This window comes from Mustelus asterias, chromosome 24 (assembly GCF_964213995.1).
Source record: "Mustelus asterias chromosome 24, sMusAst1.hap1.1, whole genome shotgun sequence".
Lineage (NCBI taxonomy): Eukaryota > Metazoa > Chordata > Chondrichthyes > Carcharhiniformes > Triakidae > Mustelus > Mustelus asterias.
This window is the reverse complement of record NC_135824.1, coordinates 16,094,918-16,118,553: the sequence shown is the minus strand read 5'-3', so window position 1 is coordinate 16,118,553 and position 23,636 is coordinate 16,094,918. Positions and strand designations below refer to the sequence as shown.

Sequence of the window (23,636 nt, the reverse complement as noted above, 5' to 3'; positions counted from 1 at the left end):
TGTAGTTCTCAAATCCAACATTCACTGCGTCTTTGTACTGAAAGCCCCACCAGCATTTCAACATGAGATCAACTCATATTACAGAGCATGTATCATAGAATCTCTACAGTACAGAAGCAGGCCATTTAGCCCATCAAGTCTGCACTGACCACCCATAATCCCATGCATTTACCCTCGCTAGTTCGCCTAACCCTAAGGGTCAATTTAGCATGGCCAATCCACCTAATCCACACATCTTTGGACTGTGGGAAGAAACCGGAGTACCTGGAGGAAACCCACGCAGGCACGGGGACTCCATACCGACAGTGGGCCAAGCCGGGAATCGAACCTGAGTCCCTGGCGCTGTGGGGCAGCAGTGGCTAACCACTGTGCCATCATGTACCCGCTATATTTCCATCTTTGATTTGATTTGATTTATTATTGTCACATGTATTAGCATTCAGTGAAAAGTATTATTTCTTGCCCGCTATACAAACAAAGCATAACGTTCATAGAGAAGGAAACAAGAGAGTGCAGAGTGTAGTGTTACAGACATAGGGTGTAGAGAAAGATCAACTTAATGCATTCAAAGGTCTGACGGCAACAGGGAAGAAGCTGTTCTTGAGTTGGTTAGTACGTGACCTCAGACGTTTGTATCTTTTTCCCGACGGAAGAAGGTGGAAGAGAGTATGTCTGGGGTGCGTGGGGTCCTTAATTATGTTGGCTGCTTTGTGGAGGCAGCGGGAAGTGTAGACCGAGTCAATGGATGGGAGGCTGGTTTGCGTGATGGATTGGGCTACATTCACGACATTTTGTAGTTTCTTGCGGTCTTGGGCAGGCAAAAGAACTTATTTCAGGAAATCCAATGTGTGGCACTATGTTCTGTGGGCCAGATTGCTTTGACTTATGGGCATGAAGTGTCATATACTCGAAGAATAGGGTGTTGGCCTTCAAATGCATTGTGCTGCAATTGCTGAAGTGATGTTCTCTGTTGCACCATTGCAGTTTGCACTTAATTCTCTGTCTTTATCCTTTAGGAGGAGAGTGATGGCTGCAGCAATGGAAACTGAGCAACCTAATATTGAGGTCTTTGAAACAGCCTCTGCAAGTGCTGCGTTAGACATTGAAGAGTCAGAGGAACCCGAGCCATACTATGTGGAGAGGTACTCCTGGAGTCGCTTACGGAAGTTAATCACTGACAGCCGGAAGCTGCATGGACACATGATGGCAAAATCTCCTCATGATTTTTGTTTTGTAAAGAAAAATGATCCTGAAGGACCTCATTCAGATAGGGTCTATTATCTAGGTGAGCAGCCTCCCAGCTGTAGCAGGCTTGTAGTTTCATCCGTTACAGTTCATAACTTATTCCACAAGACTGGCAGTTGCATTAGTCTTTTTTTTTGTTCCTATCAGATTATGTCTATTTGATGCCTGGATGTGTCTGCCTCTGTTTGCTTCTGGTTCCATTGTTACGACTAATGAATACAACAATCATAGCTTTTGTTTTAAGTAATATCAGATCATTATTTCTTCAGTTGCTGTAATGTGGCCAATAGGGTATTACTTTAACAAACACAATATCCATCATTTTATGCAGCTTGTGGCAATGAATTCACATCACTAAACTATGTACAGAAAATGTTTGTTCTTCATGAACACACAGGCTGGTATTATTTATTTGCTTATTCATCCTGGAGCAATCGGTATTCTATCCCTCACCACCAGTTTTCACCCTAGATAACAGGTTTTTGACTATGAAGTATATCACAGCAAGCTGATCTAGTTCCACCTGCAGTGAAATTCCAGCGAGGGCCATTGGACAGCCACCTACAATGGGGACACTCACTCACTCTAGCATAAGACAGCTTAGGTTAATTATAACCCTTCTAACCTGACTGAGTTCACCCAACACAGACCAAGGAATCAGTTGTTATTTCTCTTTTCTGCTGCTCCAAACTGGCTGATCTAGTATCTGTCATTGCCACTCTGTGAGTAGTCACTTGAAAACAGGGGCAAATTAATAACACATGTCACAGAGTCATAGAGGATTATAGCATGGAAACAAGCCCTTCGGCCCAACTTGTCCATGCCACCCATTTTATTTAACCACTATAAGCTAGTCCCAATTGCTTTCAGTTGGCTCATATCCCTCATACCCATCTTATCTTAAGTAACTGTCTAAATGCTTTTTAAAAGACAAAATTGTATCTGCCTCTACTACTAACTCTGGCAGCTTGTTCCAGACACTCACCACTCTCTGTGTGAAAAAATTGCCCCTCTGGACCCTTTTGTATTTCTCCCCTCTCAGCTTAAACCTGTGCCCTCTAGTTTTAGACTCACTTACCTTTGGGAAAATATGTTGACTATCTCGCTGATCTATGCCCCTCATTGTTTTATAGACCTCTATAAGATCACCCCGAAGTCTCCTGCACTCCAGGGAAAAAAGTCCCAGTGTGTCCAGCCTCTCCTTATAACTCAAACCATCAAATCCCGGTCGCATTCTAGTAAACCTTTCCTACACTGTTTCTAGTTCGATAATATCCTTTCTATAATAGGGTGACCAGAACTGTACACAGTCCTGTCCCTCCCTCAATGTTTCAGGAATAGTTATAGTATCCCAATCCCATGTACCCATCCATGCCCTGAGCTCATCTGCCTTACCCGTCAGGCCTCTTGAAATAAATGCAGTTTAATCTAGACTTCCCTTTCTCTCTGCCCTACTCTTACCTGACCTGTCTAGTACGAGGATTACAGACACCATCTTTACTATTTAACGTGCCCTCTTTAACTGCAGTGCTGTCATCAACTTGTTCTTCTGTCTCCCTACTGTTTTGGGTCCCACTCCCCTGCCAAACTCATTTAAACCCTCCCGTGTGGCTCCAGCAAGTCTCCCCACCAGGATGTTAGTCCCTCTCCAGTTCAGGTGTTATGTTATAGGAGCAAATATGTTTTGGACAATATCCTCGTATCCTCTCCCTCACTTGGAGGAGGTTGACATGTATTCACGTGGTCGGAACTTCCTTTCTCCTAGTGGAAGAGGCTGGATGAGAATAATGTGTAAAACAAAGTTGGAACGGTTGCATACAATTAAGTGCCTCCCTCTAAAAGACTTGTGATAGTGGCATTACGAGCTTCAGTCTACAGCGAAAACAATGAGCGTCGTATCTTAACTGTTCCATCTGTGAGAACTTTGTGAGGTTCCACTTATTGGGATGGATCTGATACTTGGGCACATTTCCTCCTAGTGCAGCCAGCAGTAATCAGTATTTGGATTTGTATAGTGTGCATACAGCTATTGCACATCTAAATAGTTCCTGTACACAGTCAATGTGTATAGTGCACAAACACGGATAACATGCATAGCATACAAGTTATCCACACAAATACTCAATGTTAATGTACCCAGACATGAGTATTGTATATGGACAGTACACTCTCAAAAAAAAATGATAAATGCTGTACTCACACATTCACAATATTCACTGAGATACTACATGCATGGACAAAAGCACTGTTCCTTCATAGGGAGACCATCCTATAATCAGGATAGCACCTAAAGTTTATTATTTATTAGTCACAAGTAGGCTTACATTAACAAATTAAGTTACTGTGAAAATCCCCCAGTTGCCACACTCTGGCGTCTGTTCGGGTACACTGAGGGAGAATTTAGCACGGTCAATGCACCTAACCAGCACATCTTTGGACTGTGGGAGGAAACCGGAGCACCCGGAGGAAAACTACGCAGACATGTGGAGAACATGCAAACTCCACACACACAGTGATCCAAGCTGGGAATCAAGCCTGGGTTCCTGGCGCTGTGAGGCAGCAGTGCTAACCACCGTGCCACCTTACTTGCATACTACAGAGTGTTACTGCTTGATAACCTTCACAGCTTGGGGAAACACTGGTGTCCCCTTAGTTTACCGGCAGTGTTAGTAAGATTCTGTATGGGAACAACCTGAAGTCTCAGATTCTGTTTGTCTCAGTCCCTGGCTTTCCTCAAGGGTTGGTTTCTTTCCTCTCCTATCCTTCCCCTTTGCCTAAGTTCTCGGTCACATGTCTTGCCAATACACCTGCTCTCGCCATCTTTCCAGCATGGGGAATTTTTGTTCTCATGCCCGCTTGTACACATTTAGTAACTCCTTTTATGCAGCCTGCTTTCTCTCCTGAACTCTTCCACCAAGTTCAAGAAAAAAACCCAATGATGACAATGTTAAAGAGTAATCTGTGCAGCTTTCGGAAACTCAAACTGAAGTTGTCACAGAGGAAAAAGGCAGAGCACTAAAAGCGGAGTTGAAAAACGTGCTGAAATTTCCTCGGTGTAACATGCAACAAAATTGTAAATCTATTTATTAAGAACATTAACAATTTTAAAATTTGTTTGTGTGATGCTGCAAGTCTTTAAAAAGTAATGTTTCTGTGGGGGGAAAGATAAGATGGTCAAAGTAAAGTTTAAGACAGTGAAGAAACAAAAGGGATGGTACATTTGTTTAAAATATAAAAAATATTCAAGGAATTATATAAAAGACATTAATAGGCATATTTATTCACTGAAATTACCATAAATATACTAATCGTGTCTTTACACTTGCAGGCGTATGGTAATCATTGATGCACAGAGATTTATCTTTTATATTTGTGGTTCTACTAGCGAAATAAAGAGAACATGAGTTCAAATCCTGCCATGTTATTGTGGGAAATTGAATTCAATTGAAAACAAATTCTCAATGTAAGATGCTGGTATCTGTACAGATATAACCAGAAAGCCAAAGGATTGTCTTTAAAAAAAAACTAACTGGGTCACTAACGGCCCCTCAAGGGAAGGAAATCTGCCATCCTGACCCAGTCTGGCCGACATGTGACTCCAGTCCCACACTGGTGGGATTGAATCTTAACTGTCCTCTGAAATAGCCCAGCAAGCCTGTCAGTTCTGTCAAACGAGGGGCAGCTGAGGATGGGCAATAGGATGCTCACCTTTCCAGTAACCCCCACATCGTGAGAATGAATGAAAAGAAAAGGAAAACATAATTTGCATATAAATTAATGCAGAAATTCTGTAATTTGAAGATTAATGTTGAGAGTGTATAATTTGTATATTAGTGTAGGGAGCGCACTGTTCGTTGCATTAATGTGGGGAGTTTATAATCTGTACATTGGGTTGTGTTTTTTGTGGATTTATTAATTTGTTGAGTGAGTAATTGGTGCATCAATGTGTAAAATGTATGTATAATCATAAAAATCTCAGTGTAGAGGAACACAGCGCCTTTAATTGCACCAGTGCTGCTTCTATGTCGAAGCTATCCACTCTGTGACTTGACCTTTCCTTAAATCTTTTCATAATTTTCTTCAGTGATTTATCTAATTGCGTCTTAAATCCTCTGATTGACTCAGCATTGATTGTCGCTTCTGACAAATGCATTTCATACGCCAAACGACCTTTGCATGTACAAACATTCTTCTGTCCTCCTCCCCTCCCCATGGGGTGGCACAGTGGTTCGCACTGCTGCCTCACAGCACCAGGGGCCCGGGTTCGATTCCCGGCTTGGGTCACTGTCTGTGCGGAGTTTGCACGTTCTCCCCGTGTCTACGTGGGTTTCCTCCGGGTGCTCCGGTTTCCTCCCACAGTCTGAAAGACGTGTTGGTTAGGGTGCATTGGCCGTGCTAAATTCTCCCTCGGTGTACCCGAACAGGTGCCGGAATGTGGTGACTAGGGGATTTTCACAGTAGCTTCATTGCAGTGTTAATGTAAGCCTACTTGTGACTAATAAATAAACCTAAAACTACGCTTCTCGCACTAATCCCACTTGAATGTCTCCTTGGTAGCAATGGGAGTGCCCCTTCACTATTTACCATCTGAAGCTCTTAAAATTTGAATACTTCCAGTAGAATCCAGTGCCTCTATTCCAGTGAATACCTTCCTAGTTTTTCAATTCTCTTGTCGTAGCTATATCCTTTAATCCCTGGCATTAACCCTAGCCAATCTACATTGCACCTTTTCCACGAATTTACTGTTTTCCCAGTAGTGCAGCTGCAGTATAACCAAATGTTTTGTTGAACATGCTAATGCATAATTGCACATTTACCAATTCAAGGGTGTTAGATTGTAGTACGTTTCTTGGTAGAAGATCATAGATCTGTACATTTACTACTGAGAAGAGCATACACAATAAAGGTACCATGTGGCAAGCTGAAAAGGCAGATAATCTCCCATTTATTGTCGATTAAGTCGTTGATTTTTTGAGAGTTCCGCTTGACAATGGATACTATGAATTGATCTGGTGTGTAATTGATTTTAATGTGTCATTCCGTTCCAGCCATGTCAAACGAAAACCGGGAAAATAGATTGTTCTACTCAGAAATTCCTCATAAGATAAACAAGGATGCTGTCCTGCTGCTCTTATGGAAACCTCTGCTGGACTATTTTCAGGTACGGGAAACAGTGTGACAATTGTTATTTCACTGACCACTAAATGTAGGTAAACCCAAATGACTTTTCACGTTTATGTCCCAGTCCGTTCCTGACTACGGAATTTACTGTCGTGAAGAAGAACTGTTGCGGGAAAGGAAGAGAATCGGAACGATTGGAATTGCATCTTATGATTTCCACAGAGAAAGCGGAATGTTTCTGTTCCAGGCGAGCAACAACATCTATTTCACGGTGGACGGTGGTAACGCAGGTTTCACTGTGAGTCCCTTTGTTTATTTCCACCTCTACAAATTCGACTTTTCTCCTCTTTCATATCCGTGTGCTAGTGTTGTTCTTTGAATGAGAGATCAGATAGCTCCTTTGTGGACCTTTTTTAGTAGCTTTAAGAAACAAAGCAGACATAACCCAGGAAATTATAGGCCGGTGAGCCTGAGGTCTGGTGGGGAAGCTTTTGGAGATGATACTGAGGGACTGGATACATGCACATTTGGAAGAATATGGACTATTTAGTGACGGGCAGTGTGGTTTTTTACGGGGAAGGTCATGTCTCACCAACTTGATAGAGTTTTTTGAAGAGGTGATAGAGATAATTGATGAGGGAAGGGCTCTGGGTGTAGTTTTTATCGACTTTACTGAGGCGTTTGACAAAGTCCCACATGGCAGACTGGTACAAAAACTAATATCACATGGGACTCGAGGTGGGCTGGCGAGATGGATACAGAATGCCTTGGTCATAGAAGATAGAGAGTACCGGTGGAAGGGTGTTTTTCAGAACGGAGATCTGTAGCCAGTGGTGTTTCGCAAGGATCGGTGCTGGGACCTTTGTTGTTTGTAGTGTTTGTAAATGAACTGGAGGAAACCGTGGGTGGTATGATTAGTAAATTTGCAGATGACACGAGATTGGTGGAGTTGCTGATAGTGCCGGGGATTGTCAGAGGATACAACAGGATATCGATAGATTGGAGACTTGGGCACAGAAAGGCAGATAGGGTTTAATCTGGACAAATGTGAAGTGATGCATTTTGGAGGATCAAATTTAGGTATGAATTATACTGTAAATGGCAGAACCCTTAGGAACAGTAACATACAGAGGGATCAGGGCGTGCAGGTCCACAGTTCTCTAAATATGGCAACACAGGTGGCCAAGATGAAGAAGAAGGTATATGGCATGCTTGCCTTCATCGGTCGGGAGATTCAAGAGTGCGAGAGTTGGCAAATCATATTGCAGTTATATAAAACCTTGGTTAGGCCATATTTAAAGTTATTAATCACAACTAGGCTAAGATTAACACTGCAATGAAGTTACTGTGGAAATCCCCTAATCGCCACACTCTGGCGCCAGTTCAGGTACACTGAGGGAGAATTTAGCATGGCTAATCCACCTAACCAGCATGTCTTTCGAACTGTGGGAGGAAACCGGAGCACCTGGAGGAAACCCACGCAGATACAGGGAGAATGTACAGATTCCGCATAGACAGTGACCCAAGCCGGGAACTGAGCCCAGGCCCCGGCGCTGTGAGGCAGCAGTGCTAACCACTGTGTCACCCCATTGGGGGTGCAGTTATGGTCGCCACACTACCAGAAAGACATCGAAGCTTTGGAAAGAATGCAAAGAAGGTTCACCAGGATGTTGCCTGGTCTCGAGGGTATGGGCTATGAGGAGAGGTTGAATAAACTAGGATTGTTTTCATTGAAAAGACAGAGGCTGAGGGGGAGACCTGACAGGTCTACAAAATTATGAGAGGCTTAGACAGGGTGAATAGTCAGAGGCTTTTTCCCAGGATGGAAGTGTCAATTACAAGGGGGCACAGGTTCAAGGTGAGAGGGAGGAAAGTTCAAGGGAGATATGCAGGGGAAGTTTTTCACACAAAGTGGTGGGTGCCTGGAATGCGCTGCCAAAGGAGGTGATGGGTACATGAATAGGGAGGGAATAAAGGGATACAGATCGACTAAGGGCAGAAGTTTTTGTTTAGTTTAGTTATGGAATAGGCCTGGAGGGCCAAAGGGCCTGTCCTGTGCTGTACTTTTCTTTGCACCTTGTTCTTTTATTCTGTCTAAAGACTGTAAAATAGCTGACATTTGGCTCACTCTGTGGTGTTGCCTTCCTGGTAGCCCAGCTCCATGACTTAGCACCAAAATCATCTAGTTTGATAATCTCGTTTCTATGTGAGCCAGCAGCACAATCCTGGCATGAGCTAGCAGTGCAATCCCAGCATGAGCTAGCACTATGATCCAGGTGTGAGCTAGCAGTGCGATCCCAGCATGAGCTAGCACTATGATCCAGGTGTGAGCTAACAGTGCGATCCCAGCATGAGCTAGCACTATGATCCAGGTGTGAACTAGCAGTGCGATCCCAGCGTGAGCTAGCACTATGATCCAGGTGTGAGCTAGCAGTGCGATCCCAGCATGAGCTAGCACTATGATCCAGGTGTGAGCTAGCAGTGCGATCCCAGCATGAGCTAGCACTATGATCCAGGTGTGAGCTAGCAGTGCGATCCCAGCGTGAGCTAGCACTGTGATACTGGCGTGAGCTAGTAGCGCAATGCCAATACAATGTGTGTGTGAAATAGTAATTTAGTCACTGGGCCGCACTCAGAACCATGATGGGCCACATACTCGCTGTGGGCCACTGGTTGCCCATCATTGGTTAAGAATCAACTCCATTGTGTGGGTCTGGAGTCACAAGTAGGCCAGACCCTGGGTAAAGCTGGCAGATTTTCTCCCCTGCAGGACTTTAGTGAACCAGATTGGTTTTCATGACAATCCATTAGCTTCATAGTTTCATGATCATTATTAGTGAGACTGGCTTTTCATTCCATATTTATTATTTGAACTCATCTCGTGGAAGCATTAGCCTCGTCCTCTGGATTGTGTTCAGTAACATTAGCATTTTGCTCATGTCGCCATTGATCAAAACATAGGAAATAGGAGACGGTGTAGGCCGTTTGGCCCTTCAAGCCTGTTCCCCCATTCAGTACAATCATGGCTGATCCTCTATCTCAACGCCATAAGGCTGCACTTTCTGCATACCCCTTGACACCTTTAGAGTCTAGATATCTATTTCTTTCTTAAATATATTCAGTGACTTGGCCTGTATACCCTTCTGTGGTAGAGAATTCCACAGGTCCATCCCCTTCTGAGTGAAGAAGTTCCTCCTCATCTCAATCCTAAATGGCCTCCCCCATATCCTGAGACCGTGTCTCTTTCTTCTAGACCCCCCAAGCCAGAGGAAACAACATCCTGCATCCAGTCTGTCCAGCCCTGTTAGAATTTTAGTTGAAAGATTAGATGAAGGCTTGACCCGGAACAACTTGCGACTGCCAGTGAAGAAGTTTTTCCATTAGGAAATGGATAAAACAATCTATTGCAGTAAGGAGGAAACTTTCTATGTTCCACAAGTTGAACAGCCTATCCTGCCAAAGAGAAACAAAATCATTTCGAAGTTGTGAGATGACACAGCAATAAATAGAGATGAGTAAATACCTTTTATTTTACAGAATGAACCATTAAATCCTTCGCCAGTGAAAACCAGTTGTCCCAACATCAGGATGGATCCCAAAATTTGCCCTGCTGATCCATCTTGGATCTCATTCATCCACAGCAATGATTTGTGGATTTCCCACATTGAAACAGGCGAAGAAAGGCGACTCACGTTTGCACATAAAGGTACTGATGAGTCCGACAGAAATGCTACATTAACCTAAACCCCTGTATCCACGGCGTAAAAGCAATTACTGCGGATGCTGGAATCTGAAACCAAAAGAAAAAACGCTGGAAAATCTCAGCAGGTCTGGCAGCATCTGTAAGGAGAGAAACGAGCTGACGTTTTGAGTCCAGGTGACCCTTTGTCAAAGCTGAGCTTTGTCAACTCTTTTCTCTCCTTACAGATGCTGCCAGACCTGCTGAGATTTTCCAGCATCTTCTCTTTTGGTTCCTGTATCCACAGTGTTCTGAGATCTGTTCCAGTAGCCCTCGGAATACCAGCGACTTATGGGATCTGTTCTGATACCACTCTTAACACACAGTGATAGATGGAATTTGGCTTGGCAAAAGAAAGATGAGTATTGGTATAGCACCTGTCATGTCCTTAGGGAATCCTAAAGCGCTTTATAGCCACTGAAATCAGCCAATAGGAGCCTTCTACCCTCGGTGAGAAATGGAATGTGCGCTAATTGTATGATGTCAAGAACAACAGAAGGTAAGTGCTCTGCAGGGACAAACAAGGGGAGGTTTTCTGTGATTTTGTCCGCAATCCCGGACAACAGCAGCAATCAAACACACCTCCAACCCTCTTTCCTTGTGAATGAGGTTTGTCATCAGTTTACATTCATAGAATCATACAGTGCAGAAGGAAGCCATTTGGCCCATCAAGCCTGCACTGATCACAATCCCACCCAGGCCCTATCCCCGTAACCTCACATATTTACGCTAGCGAGTCCTCCTGACACTAATGTACAATTTAGCACGGCCAATCAATCTAACCCACACGTCTTAGGACTGTGGGAGGCACCTGGAGGAAACCCACGCAGACACGGGGAGAATGTGCAAACTCCACACAGACAGTCACCCAAGGTCGGAATCGAACTCGGGTCCCTGGCGCTGAGAGGCTGCAGTGCTAACCACTGTGCCACCGTGCCGCCCTTCGAACCATTGATTCACATCAGTGGTTCTCAATATTTTTTGTTTGTTTCAATATTTTTTGCTTCAATATTGACATTTCCTAACTTCCTCACTGAAGAATCAATGCAATCTCCTTACTATCCAATTAGTGAAATAATGTGGTACTAAATAAGGACTGACTGACAGACAAATCTGATGACCCCCAGGAGACCTTCAGTGGTCCAAGGACAGCGGTTTGAAAATTGCAGTAGGTCTAGCAATGTTTTTCACAAATTCAAATTCCTACTAGCCTCTCGGAAAAGGAGAGCAGGAAGGGAAGGAATTTGAGACAAAGTCCAATGTCAGGGTGAAGTGGGGTTTGACGGTGACGCGGTTGAGAGGCACAGGTAACTCATGTCAGTATTAATCATAGAAACTAGAAGCAGGAGTAGGCCATTTGGCCCTTCAAGCCTGCTCTGCCATTCATTTTGATCATGGCTGATCATCAAATTCAATAACCTGGTCCCCCCTTCCTCCTATATCCCTTGATCCCTTCAGCACCAAGAGCTATATCTAATTTCCTCTTGAAATCAGACAACGTTTTGACCTCCACTACATTCTGTGGTAGTGAATTCCACAAATTCACCACTCTCTTGAGTGAAGAAATTTCTCCTCACCTCAGTTCTAAAAGGTTTACCCCTTATCCTCAAACTATGACCCCTAGTTCTGGACTTCCCCACAATTGGGAACATTCTTTCTGAATCTACCCTGTCTAATCATGAGTACTTAACGGATAATGCCAAATAAGCTGAACAGATGGCAACACGGCCTGACGAGGAGAAACAATACAAAACATGGGAATGTATAAAGCAGACAATAGGAAAGAATCGTGCCTCAAAATTCCCAGATTGTCAGGGTTATGCCTAAGCCACTTCTGACCCGCTGAATACTGTTTTGTAGCCTTTACAAAACCAGTGTATTTCACATCCAAAGTTTGTCAAAACTGCAATAGCTACAAGCCAATTCCAAGTCAAAAATAGAAATCTTTAATCAGGAATAAATCGCCTCAATTTTTGAGTTTGACAAATATAAGTTCTTGGATTACCACATAGAAGATGGATTGATCTTTGATGAACACTTAGAAACTGACAGGAAATATTATCAAGTTTTTAAAGTTTATTTATTAGTGTCACCAATAGGCTTACATTAACACTGCAATGAAGTTAATGTGAAAATCCCCTAATGCCATACTCTGGTGCCTGGTCGGGTACGCCGAGGCAGAATTTAGCATGGCCAGTGCACCTAACCAGCACGTCTTTCGGATTAGCATGCAGAGAAAAAGGACAGGATGCCGTGAGTTTTGTTTCAAATTTGCAGTTTTTAAAAAATTTCTGCATTTTGATATTTGCTTTCTTCAACTTTTATCAATAAGGTTTGCCCAACTTAGAGGATGATCCCAAATCTGCGGGCATCTCCAGCTTTGTACTCCAGGAAGAGTTTGACCGGTACACAGGGTATTGGTGGTGTCCCGTGGCTGAAGACAGTAAGTACATTCATTCAGTGAATGCATGGGATTATACTGGAATTAAATTATATTAGAGTCAGTCACTTTCCATTAGCCAGTGTGTTTCAAGGCCACTCAGGACCAGATAGATTTTGGATTGAATTCACAATCTGTGTTGCTAACTGATCTCAAGTAGGAAATTTATGATTTGGGATCAATGACCCGGGGAGGGGACAAAGTTAGTCAGAGTTCCCATTCCTGGCTGCAATCCAGTGCTAACCACTAGAAAATGATGTTAGACAGAAACAATATCAGGTTGTCATCAGGGTTGTGTTCCCTGTCCAGCAGACTGGCCACTTGAACGAGGTAATGGAGATCTGTCATCACTAATGGAGATGCTGAAGGATTGAAACAATTATATTAGTAAATATTTGGGGCAATTTAAGCATCTTCTGTGTAAGGTGCATTATCATATCATAGTATTATCATAGAATCTACAGTGCAGAAGGAGGCCATTTGGCCCAGCGAGCCTGTACCGACAGCAGTCCCATCCCCATAACCCCACATAATCTCACCCCCCTGACACTAAGGGGCAATTTTATCACGGCCGGCCAACCTAATCCACACACCTTTGGACTGTGGGGGGGGGGGGGAACCGGAGCACCCGGAGGAAACCCATGCAGACATGGGTAGAATGTGCTAACTCCACACAGACAGTGACCCAAGGCCAGAATTGAACCCGGGTCCCTGGCGCTGTGAGGCAGCAGTGCTAACCACTGTGCCGCTCCACGTTAGTTAACAGTCCATTCTGGACTGATTAATAATTAGCATATAACAAATTGCATAAAACAACAGGAACTTGCATTTTCATAGCATTTTTAACAGAGTAAAATGTCCCAAATCTTGTCACGAGAGCATTATCAAATTGATGTTAGACAGAAACAATGTCAGGTTTATCAGTGATTAACAGTTGGCCGCGTTATGCTCCCTTGTCGAGCAGATTTTAGTACTGAGCCACATAATGAGCCCAGCGCTTGGTCAGACAGACTGGATTTAAGATGCATTTCAAGGAGGGGAGAAGAATTAAGCAGAGGTGGGATTTAAGGAGGGGGTTCCAGGGCTTCGGGCCTAGGCAGTTGAAGGCACGACCACCAATGGTGGAGTGATTAAAATCAGGCGGAACGTAGAAAGGGTTGTAGGACTGGAGGAGAGCGGCTCTGGAGGGATTTGAAAACTGCACATTTTCACCTTATCTGACGGTAAGGAGCATTTTTGAGATTTGGCTGCGGGGGGAGGCATTTTCCCGTCCCACCCGCCACGGGAATCGCAGTGGGTGGGGAGGCGGACCATGCAACAGTCTCCTGACCTCAGGTGGGATTTTCCGGTTTTGGGGCAAGCGGAAAATCCCATCCTTGGCGTCTGTATTTCACATTGGCAAGGAGTTGGATTCTGTTATGAAACAATCCAAGGGGTTGACCACATGCCACGATAATGAGTTCTCCGAACATAAATCTTGTCTTTGGGTTGATGATGGTGATCAGCTTTGTCGTTTCTTTGTGTAACAGCGTGGCAAGATTCTAAAATGAGCCAACAATATCCAAGCACTTGCATTGTTACTGAAAGAAGATTGAACATATGGATGACGATACATAATTAATTATGCCTTAGCAGATAAGATTGAGAATGGGCAGATTTATGGAGTTTCAAACTAAGAACCGGAATCCAGACTCACCCTTTAAAATCCACGACTGGGGTTTGCTGGAGCTTAGTTAATCTATTTATGAATTTGGAAACTACATCAAAGAAGTTAAACCTTTAAGTTTTTCTTCAAACATCCTTACAAATAATGAAGCACAAACTCAGATATAATGGGTTTAACGTTGATGGCCATTCCATTGATGCTGAAATTGAAATTCTTTCCCAGCTTCAGATGGAGGAAGGATTTTCAGGATACTTTATGAAGAGAATGATGAGTCAAATGTGGAAATCATCCACGTAACTTCACCCATGCTTGAAACACGAAGGTGTGATTCATATAGGTACCCACGAACGGGTAAGGGATCTCTTTCTTTACGTACAGTTTACATCGTTTAAGCACTTTGTGATCTCCCTGATGATGTCTCCAAAATGAGGTTTGCATGCCTGAAAAAGGGATGCAGTACTGCAGTCACAATCGTGCAGTTATGCGTTAACCGCAGTTAAGTAAAACATGACAAAATACAGTGTCATATATCTCAATCATGGAATGGAGGCACTGATGTAGGGCAAGGAGCCATCAGGAGTCTGGGCAAAGGCACTTCAGGTGTCAATGAAAAGCATCCAGGTCAGGTTGGGAATGCACCCCCTTAGAAAGGTGATGAGCTGCTGCCTTGCACCGCTGCAGTCCCTGAGGTGTAGGTACACCCACAGTGCTGTTAGGACAGGAATTCCAGGATTTTCTTCCTTATACAGGCAGGAAAGTGGAGTTGAGGCCAAGATGAGATCAGCCATGATCGTATTAAATGGCGGAGCAGGCTTGAGAGGCTGAATTGCCTATTCCTACTCCTAGTTCTTATGAATCTTATGATTTTCCAGCGACAAAGAACAATACAGCACAGGAACAGGCCCTTCGGCCCTCCAAGCCTGTGCCGCTCCCTGGTCCAAACTAGACCATTCTTTTGTATCCCTCCATTCCCACTCCGTTCATATGGCTATCCAGATAAATCTTAAACGTTCCCAGTGTGTCCGCCTCCACCACCTTGCCTGGCAGCGCATTCCAGGCCCCCACCACCCTCTGTGTAAAATATGTCCTTCTGATATCTGTGTTAAACCTCCCCCCCTTCACCTTGAACCTATGACCCTTCGTGAACATCACCACCGACCTGGGGAAAAGCTTCCCACCGTTCACCCTATCTATGCCTTTCATAATTTTATACACCTCTATTAAGTCTCCCCTCATCCTCCGTCTTTCCAGGGAGAACAACCCCAGTTTACCCAATCTCTCCTCATAACTAAGCCCCTCCATACCAGGCAACATCCTGGTAAACCTCCTCTGTACTCTCTCCAAAGCCTCCACGTCCTTCTGGTAGTGTGGCGACCAGAAGTGGACGCAGTATTCCAAATGCGGCCGAACCAACGTTCTATACATCTGCAACATCAGACCCCAACTTTTATATTCTATGCCCCGTCCTATAAAGGCAAGCATGCCATATGCCTTCTTCACCACCTTCTCCACCTGTGACGTCACCTTCAAGGATCTGTGGACTTGCACACCCAGGTCCCTCTGCATATCTACACCCTTTATGGTTCTGCCATTTATCGTATAGCTCCTCCCTACATTATTTCTACCAAAATGCATCACTTCGCATTTATCAGGATTGAACTCCATTTCTTTGCCCAAATTTCCAGCCTATCTATATCCTTCTGTAGCTTCTGACAATGCTTCTCACTATCTGCAAGTCCTGCCAATTTTGTGTCGGTAAAGGAACGGTGATAAATTTTCAAATCAGGATGGTGAGTGAATTGGAGGGGAACCTCCAGTTGGTGGTGTTCCCAGATATCTGCTGTTCTTGTCCTAGATGTTGGTGGTTGGATGTTTGGAAGGTGATCTCTTGATCTCTCTATATGAAAGGGTGAGGGTGACAAAGTGGTCACTCTATCACAGAGTGGATAATAATTGGTATATAACAAATTGCATAAAACAACAGGAGCTTGCATTTTCATAGCATCTTTAACAGAGTAAAATGTCCAAAGTCTCTTCACAAGAGCATTATCAAACAAGACTTTGACACTGAGCCACATAATGAGACAGCAGAATAGCCCAGTGCTTGGTCAGACAGACTGGTTTCAAGATGCACTTCAAGGAGGGGGGGAAAGTAGAGCAAAGGAGAGACTTAGGGAGGGGATTCCAGAGTTTTGGGCCTAAGCAGTTGATTGGACAACCATCAATGGTGGAGTGATTAAAATCTGGGGGAACTTAGAGAGGGTTGTAGGACTGGAGGAGAGAGGGAGGGCTGAGGCTCTGGAGGGATTTGAAAACTGCACAATGCAACGGGCCTCTGAGGCAAGACTTTGTTGTTGCCACTGAGGCCTGTGTACCCTTACACACTGGTCTCATTTTGGTTGGTTTGAGCAGCTGGAGCTTGCTCTTAACCTGGTGGAGTGGATGAGGCCACTTTTGTGGCATTGTATGGCTGACCTGTGCTGGACAACCTGGGCACTTGCAGCAGGGTTGGTTGCCTGCTCAGCCTCCTCCTCTCATCAGCCGAGTAGAGTGCATTCCCTTCCGACCTCCACATGGTTGAGGAGGACGCACAGGATGGCACCATTGAACTTTGGTGCTGGACCATCACCTTCCCCCCCCCAGACATCTCCCTGGTTTGTACCGAGAGTGAGGATGTCCAGGCACCTTTTAAATATGGCACCTGGATATGGCAGCAGGGCGCGCACCCTCTAACCCACCCGGCTGCGCAAGATGTGGAGAACCCCTGACTGCATAATTAATGACACTGGGGCTCAGAAGATTTCCACCCACTGTTACTAATCGTCTCCAAACAGCCCAGAAAAGATTTGAAAATTTTACCTTCAGGAGGAGCCCAAGTATAACTGCACTTTTAGCCCTGGTCTCCTTGTTAAAAGGTCAATGGCCTTTTGCTGCTACCCCAATCTTTCTCCAGACTACTCCTTTTGTGCTACTCCTCACATCACAGAGGGCACGCTAATCACTCCAGCAATGGCCCTGGTTTCAGTGATCCATGTTACTGCTGCCATAAACATAGACCCCAGTAATTCTCAGACTGAGCCACTGAGGTACAGATGAAGGACAGATACAGTTCATACTCGGTTGAAACTCAGAGGAGCAACCATGTCCCACCATGCCTGCTGACAGCAGGAATGCAGTACAGATATAAAGTGCACAGTCCCTTTGTGCTTCTCAGCCAGGTCACAGCAATACATTCATTAACCCCTCTGGATGTGGGTTTCATGACTATTTATTAGCAGTACCAACATAGTGTAAACACTAGCCTTCTTGATGCCACTCTTAAGTCAACTGCAAATGTGTGGATATCAGACTTGGGGTCAGGGATACCGGTGTTAATCCAAATACAAAAGTTCACAGAGTCCAAATAGAGATAGAGTCATTTCATGAAAGCGTATCTAATATAAATGTAATCATTTTTTATTAACCATTTTCTACCTTTGAGATTAATTAATACATAAGGTAGAGAAGATGTATTTCTGTACTTTAGTTATTATTGATTTCTGAATTTACCCAAACTGCTTGCATTTCATAATTTTGTTTCAATATTGCAGGGACTCTAAATCCAAAGATAACTTTCAAGATGTCCGAAGTAACAATAAGTGCTAATGGAAGGGTGAGCACCTCTAATAGTCACCAAATCTCAAATACGCTAAGTTTCTAATGACAATATCAATGGTGCCGTATCTCTCCTCTTTAGATTGCGAGTGTCATTGACAAGGAATTGGTCCAGCCATTTGAGGTTATTTTTAGTGGAACGGAGTACATTGCACGGGTTGGATGGACGCGAGAAGGAAAATAGTGCGTATGTTACCGGTGCCTTGCAGGGTTTTTCTGCTTTTCGGTCCACGATTATAAGCGTAAGAGGGAAGGCCGAGAAACATAGTCCCATTAGAGCTCAAATTGTTTCATCTAGATGTTCAGTGATTGCAGCTGTATAAAACCCATGCCCACTGATACTAGCAGCTGAAATTCAACTCATTATTCATGTAATACCTGGATAATAAAATAATAATTAAAGGTTAATAAATCATTAACAGCAATAAGCGTTCGGCAGATATGTTTTTGAACAGTAAGCATATTATTATTGGATGAATATCTTCAGACATTAGATCCGTACCTGTAAGGTCTTGTGGGCAGATAACTGACCTTCGAGGATAAAATTTCACCTGACAATTTTAGGCATGTTAACTTTTAGGCAAAAATTTTGGAGTTCTGAGGAAATTCACCCAATTCAACCCTTTTATTCAGCATAACATTAAAGTAAAAAGAAATATTGCCAATGCATCTGAATCTACAAAATATTGATTTTCTCACAGTGCGTGGGCCATCCTGTTGGATCGACCTCAGACAAGGCTCCAGATCGTTCTGATTCCTCCTGCTTTGTTTATCCCAGTGGTGGATGATCCAGTGGAACATCAGAAACTCGTGGAATCTGTGCTTGATAGTGTAACACCATTGATTATATACGAGGAAACAACAGATGTTTGGATAAACGTATGTAGCATCCACCTCCCTCGGTTTATAAACTAGCCACTATCCTCGCCAATATTGTGAGTAATAGATTCATTGCAAGGCTAACCTCTTTACATCGTGGAAAAAATGCTGATGAATGGTTCAAAATAAGACTTCTTCCTTGTCAGCTCTGGCTCAGCTCTTGCCTCTGAGGCCATTGGATGGGCTGAATGGCCTCCTTCTGCACTGTAGGGATTCTGTGATTCTCAGTCACAAGGTGCTGGGCTCAAGTCCCACTCCAGGGCCTTGGCACAAAAATTGAGGCCAACACTGCAATGCAGCACTCCCTCCGTACTGCACTGCTGGAAGTGCCATTTTTCAGGTGAGATGTTAAATCGAGCCCCTCTCTGTCCCCTCAGATGGAGATAAAGGATTCCATATTTTGATGAAGAGCTGGGAGTAATCCCTCGATCAACACCAAAAAAACCCAGATATCTGGTCATTAAAGTTTATTTGTTATTAATCACAAGTAAGGCATATATTAACACTGCAATGAAGTTTCTGTGAAATTCCCCCAGTCGCCACATTCCGGCGCCTGTTTGGGCCAATGCACCCTAACCAGTACGTATTTCAGATTGTGGGAAGAAACCGGAGCACCCGGAGGAAACCCACGCAGACACAGGGAGAACGTGCAAACTCTACACACACACTGACTCAAGCTGGGAATCGAACCCAGGTCCCTGGTGCTATGAGGCAGCAGTGCTAACCACTGTGCCACCGTGCTGCCGCTATCATTGTTTGTGGGAGCTTGCTGTGCACAAATTGGCTGCCACGTTTCCTTCTTTACAATAGTGACGAACACTTAAAAAGTACTTCATTGGCTGTAAAGAGACAGTCAGTGGTCTTGCAAAGCTCTGCATAAATGCAAATCTTCTTTCTTTTGTAGGTGCACGATATACTTCACATATTTCCTCAGGTGAAGATGGATGAGATTCAGTTTATTTTTGCCTCTGAGTGCAAGACTGGCTTTAGACACCTTTACAAAATTACAACAGTGTTGGAGGAGTGCAAGTATAAACGGTCCAGTGGGGGCTACCCCTCTCCAGGTAAAGATACTGAAGGAAACATGAGCCTTTCTTAAAGCTGATTTGAGTTTCAGATAAAGAAAGTGCAAAAGAATCAATGTGCCGGCAATTTGTCAAGACCTGTGGTGTTTGTTTATTTCACCAAAGATAAACGCCAGAATTCTACTGCCCCGCCGCCTGCCACGGAATTGGAGCGGGCGAGGGGTGGACAACGGAAATGTCCATTGACCTTGGACGGGAGTTTCCAATCTCGCTCGAGCAAGGCCGTAAAATCCCCCCCAGAGTATCTGACCAGTTAAAATTTCTATTCTTTGGAGAATATGGCCGGAACTTTATCGCCCCACCCGCCACGGGAATCAGAGCAGGCGAGGGGCGGCCAATGGGAAGGTCCAATGACCTCGGGCGGGATTTTACGTTTTTGGGACAAGCGAGGTTGTAAAATCCCTCTTTACGTGTTTGGAGGCTCTCCTTTTTTATGGAATTTGGGAGTGGGTGTTTAGAAAATATATTTCAAATTCAAATGGATAAATATTTGGTATAGAAAGATATTGAGGTAAATGAGAGGCAGAGAGGTTTATGACACTTTTCAAGTTTCGGGATTGGTCAGATGCACCTCAATAATTTTGTCTGGTCCTGTACATTGTTGTATTGTTGCACTAGTTAGATAGGAGCTGTTCTTTGAGATGAATTAACCCTGGGCGTCCAGTAAGTTTTTTTGACGCCTTCTACGTTGAGGCTGCTACAATAAAGGCTGACAAACTCTGTCTGGAGGATGATTATTCCCTGCAACCATTGTGATTACATCACTCCCTCCCTCTGTTGATGCCCGTGTGTTATTGCATCAACAGCAACACCTTTAACATAGTAAAACATCCTCTTCAGTGGGGTGTTATCAAACAGAATGAGTCACAAAGGAGATATTAGGACAGGTGTCCAAAACCTTGGTCAAAGAGTTAGCTTGGGAGGAGTGTCTTAAAGGAGGAGGGAGAGATAGGTGGAAATGTTTAGGGAGTGAATTCTAGAATTTAGGGCCCAGGCAGCCGAAGGCAGGACTTGTTAAAAAATTATTTAATGGGATCTGGGCATCGCTGGCAAGTCCAGTATTTGTTGCCCATCCCTAATTGCTCTTGAAGAGGTGGTGGTGAGAGCTGCCCCTTGATCCGCTGCAGTCCATGCGGTGTAGATATAATGCTGTTAAGATTGGCCGTCATTGGTGGAATGATTCAAATCAGAGATTTCAAGCAGCTCGAATTGGCAAACACTGCAGTAGCATGTCCCTGGTATCCTTCGTCCATCTCAGCGCTCCTTCCCAGGTGACTAGGCATCATAATTCATCTCTCAGTAAAATTAATCTGAAAAGGTTACAGCTAAATAGAGCATTTCCATTTTTGCCAGATTTAACTCCTCGCGTGGTTGATAATGAACTGCCTCGAGACAATTACAACGGGTTAATTTGTACAATGCATGTAGCCATCAGGTGTCAGTAGTCTGTGTATTTACACAGGGAACAAAATAACTTTAGTTGTAACCAAGTTGAAATGTGCCTTGTCATGTGAACTGCCTGATCGACCTTAATCTCCTTTGATTTTGGAAAGTGTGTGAAATTAGCAAAGCCACCTTTTCTGCTCAGCTGCATTTCCCAGACACAGTGGTTGTCCCAGAGCCTGTTCTGGTGATGATGTTCCCACAGTGGTATTAAGTGGCGGAACAGTTTAAAACAAATGTTTAAAATAGGGTGGTGTGTTATTTGGAGGTGATGATGTTTCACTGATTTGCAAAATAAACCCCCGACCAACTCAAGTCATAGAAATCATAGAAACCCTACAGTGCAGAAGGAGGCCATTCGGCCCATCGAGTCTGCACCGACCACAATCCCACCCAGGCCCTACCTCCACATATTTTACCCGCTAATCCCTCTAACCTACGCATCCCAGGACTCTAAGGGGCAATTTTTTTAACCTGGCCAATCAACCTAACCCGCACATCTTTGGACTGTGGGAGGAAACCGGAGCACCCGGAGGAAACCCACGCAGACACGAGGAGAATGTGCAAACTCCACACAGACAGTGACCCGAGCCGGGAATTGAACCCGGGACCCTGGAGCTGTGAAGCAGCAGTGCTAACCACTGTGCTACTGTGCCGCCCTTGAAAGTAACCTGGGCTTTTTCTACAAGGCATTGTACTTACTTCAGATAACAAGAACAAACCCAGGTCTTAATGTAATTTAAATCGTTGCTTAAACGTTTTGATGTATACCAAGATAGGGCGGCACAATGGCACAGTGATTAGCACTGCTGTCTCACAGCTCCAGGACCTGGGTTCGATTCCCGGCTTGGGTCAATGTCTGTGTGGAGTTTGCACATTCTCCTCATGTCTGTGTGGGTTTCCTCCGGGTACTCCGGTTCCACCCACAGTCCAAAGATGTGCGGGTTAGGTAGATTGGTCATGCTAAATTGCCCCTTAGTGTCCCAGGATGCGTAGGTTAGAGGGATTAGTGAGGTAAATAGGTGGGATTTTGGGATAGGGCCTGGGTGGTTATCGGTGCAGACTCGATGGGCCGAATGGCCTCCTTCGGCGCTGTAGGGTTTCTATGAGTTTCTTTCTATGAGAAGTAAACCTGCAGGGATCGAATGGGGAAGTGGGACTTACTGGATTGCTCTGCATGGAACTGGCATGGATATGACTGAATGGCCTCCTCTGTGACTGCAGGGCTTGAGCGCAAAAATCAAAGCTGACACTCCAGTGCACTGTCCCTTCTTTTGGGTGAGACATTAAACCCAGACCCCATCTGGTGGATGTAAAGGATCCCATGACACTCGAAGAAGAATGGGGTAAATTATCCCTGGTGTCCTGCCCACCTTTACCCCTAACCAGCATCAGCAAAACAGGTTTTCTAGTTAGTCTCGTGTTGCTGTTTGTGGGAGTTTGCTGTTTGCTGCTACGTTTGCTACATTGCAAACACTTGGCTGTAAAGCTCTTTGAGACATTCAGTGATTGTGAAGAATGCTATATAAATGCAATTCTTTTGTTTTTTCTTCTGATTAATTCACGTGCCATTTTCCCCAGATGATTTTAAATGCCCGGTTAAAGAAGAACTGCCTTTGACCAGTGGAGAGTGGGAAGTGCTCGGGAGACATGGCTCTCTGGTATGTACATCTTATGTTCCAGTTTGATCGCAGAGGTTGGAATGCACTTTCAATCCTGGCAACTTCGATATCACTCCAAGCTTTTATGGCAACAACATCATATCTCACTGAGCTGATTGTGAAAGCTCATGTGAAAGCATTAGTTTACAATAAAATTGTAATGCTGGCGTGCGGCCAGTCTTATAGGATGCTATTGAGCGAGCCCTCAATCTCTTAAACATCAAGTTGAGGCAGAAGGCTGCAAAATGATTAGGTGCTGTGTGCCTCTTAGTGGCTTTGAGAAAAGGCTGGCAGTCATGTCCCTGCCTCTTTTTTTTGGCCAAGGAATGGTGTGAGGTGCATGAAGGTACATAAAGGTACCATAATGCTTATTCGAAGAATCAGTGCTGATACAGTGGGCTGAATGACCTCCTTCTGTGCCATAATAATCCCTTCTGTCAAACACAAGGTGGGGGTGGGGGTAAGTAAGCATAAAGATGAGTGTCATTGCCAGTTGTTCACTGAATGTCCGTAGTTTTATCTGCACCAGTGTATCACGTGGATAAAAGAGCCTGTGATGCCAAACAGTGCTGTCTTTCAGGGCGGCACAGTGGTTAGCACTACTGTCCCAGAGCGCCAGGGACCAGGTTCAATTCCGGCCTTGGGTCACTGTCTGTGTGGAATTTGCACGTTCTCCCCCGTGTCGGCGTGGGTTTCCCCACAT

At 44.4% G+C, this 23,636-nt stretch overlaps 1 protein-coding gene across 2 annotated transcripts in view; it reads left to right on the top strand.

Annotated features, from left to right (window-relative positions):
* The window catches only part of LOC144511225 (dipeptidyl peptidase 8-like), a 40,351-nt gene that overhangs the window by 2,151 nt on the left and 14,564 nt on the right, over positions 1-23,636 (top strand). For both annotated transcript variants that reach the window (XR_013500777.1, XM_078241321.1), the window contains exons 2-12: positions 1,017-1,285; positions 6,294-6,406; positions 6,491-6,664; positions 9,904-10,072; positions 12,438-12,548; positions 14,434-14,562; positions 17,802-17,863; positions 17,948-18,048; positions 18,567-18,744; positions 19,649-19,808; positions 22,854-22,933. Coding sequence is in view for 1 of the 2 variants with exons in the window: in XM_078241321.1 (XP_078097447.1) it covers positions 1,027-1,285; positions 6,294-6,406; positions 6,491-6,664; positions 9,904-10,072; positions 12,438-12,548; positions 14,434-14,562; positions 17,802-17,863; positions 17,948-18,048; positions 18,567-18,744; positions 19,649-19,808; positions 22,854-22,933 (1,536 nt within the window). In the remaining variant the exon portion in view is untranslated. The remainder of the gene's footprint in view (positions 1-1,016; positions 1,286-6,293; positions 6,407-6,490; positions 6,665-9,903; positions 10,073-12,437; positions 12,549-14,433; positions 14,563-17,801; positions 17,864-17,947; positions 18,049-18,566; positions 18,745-19,648; positions 19,809-22,853; positions 22,934-23,636) is intronic.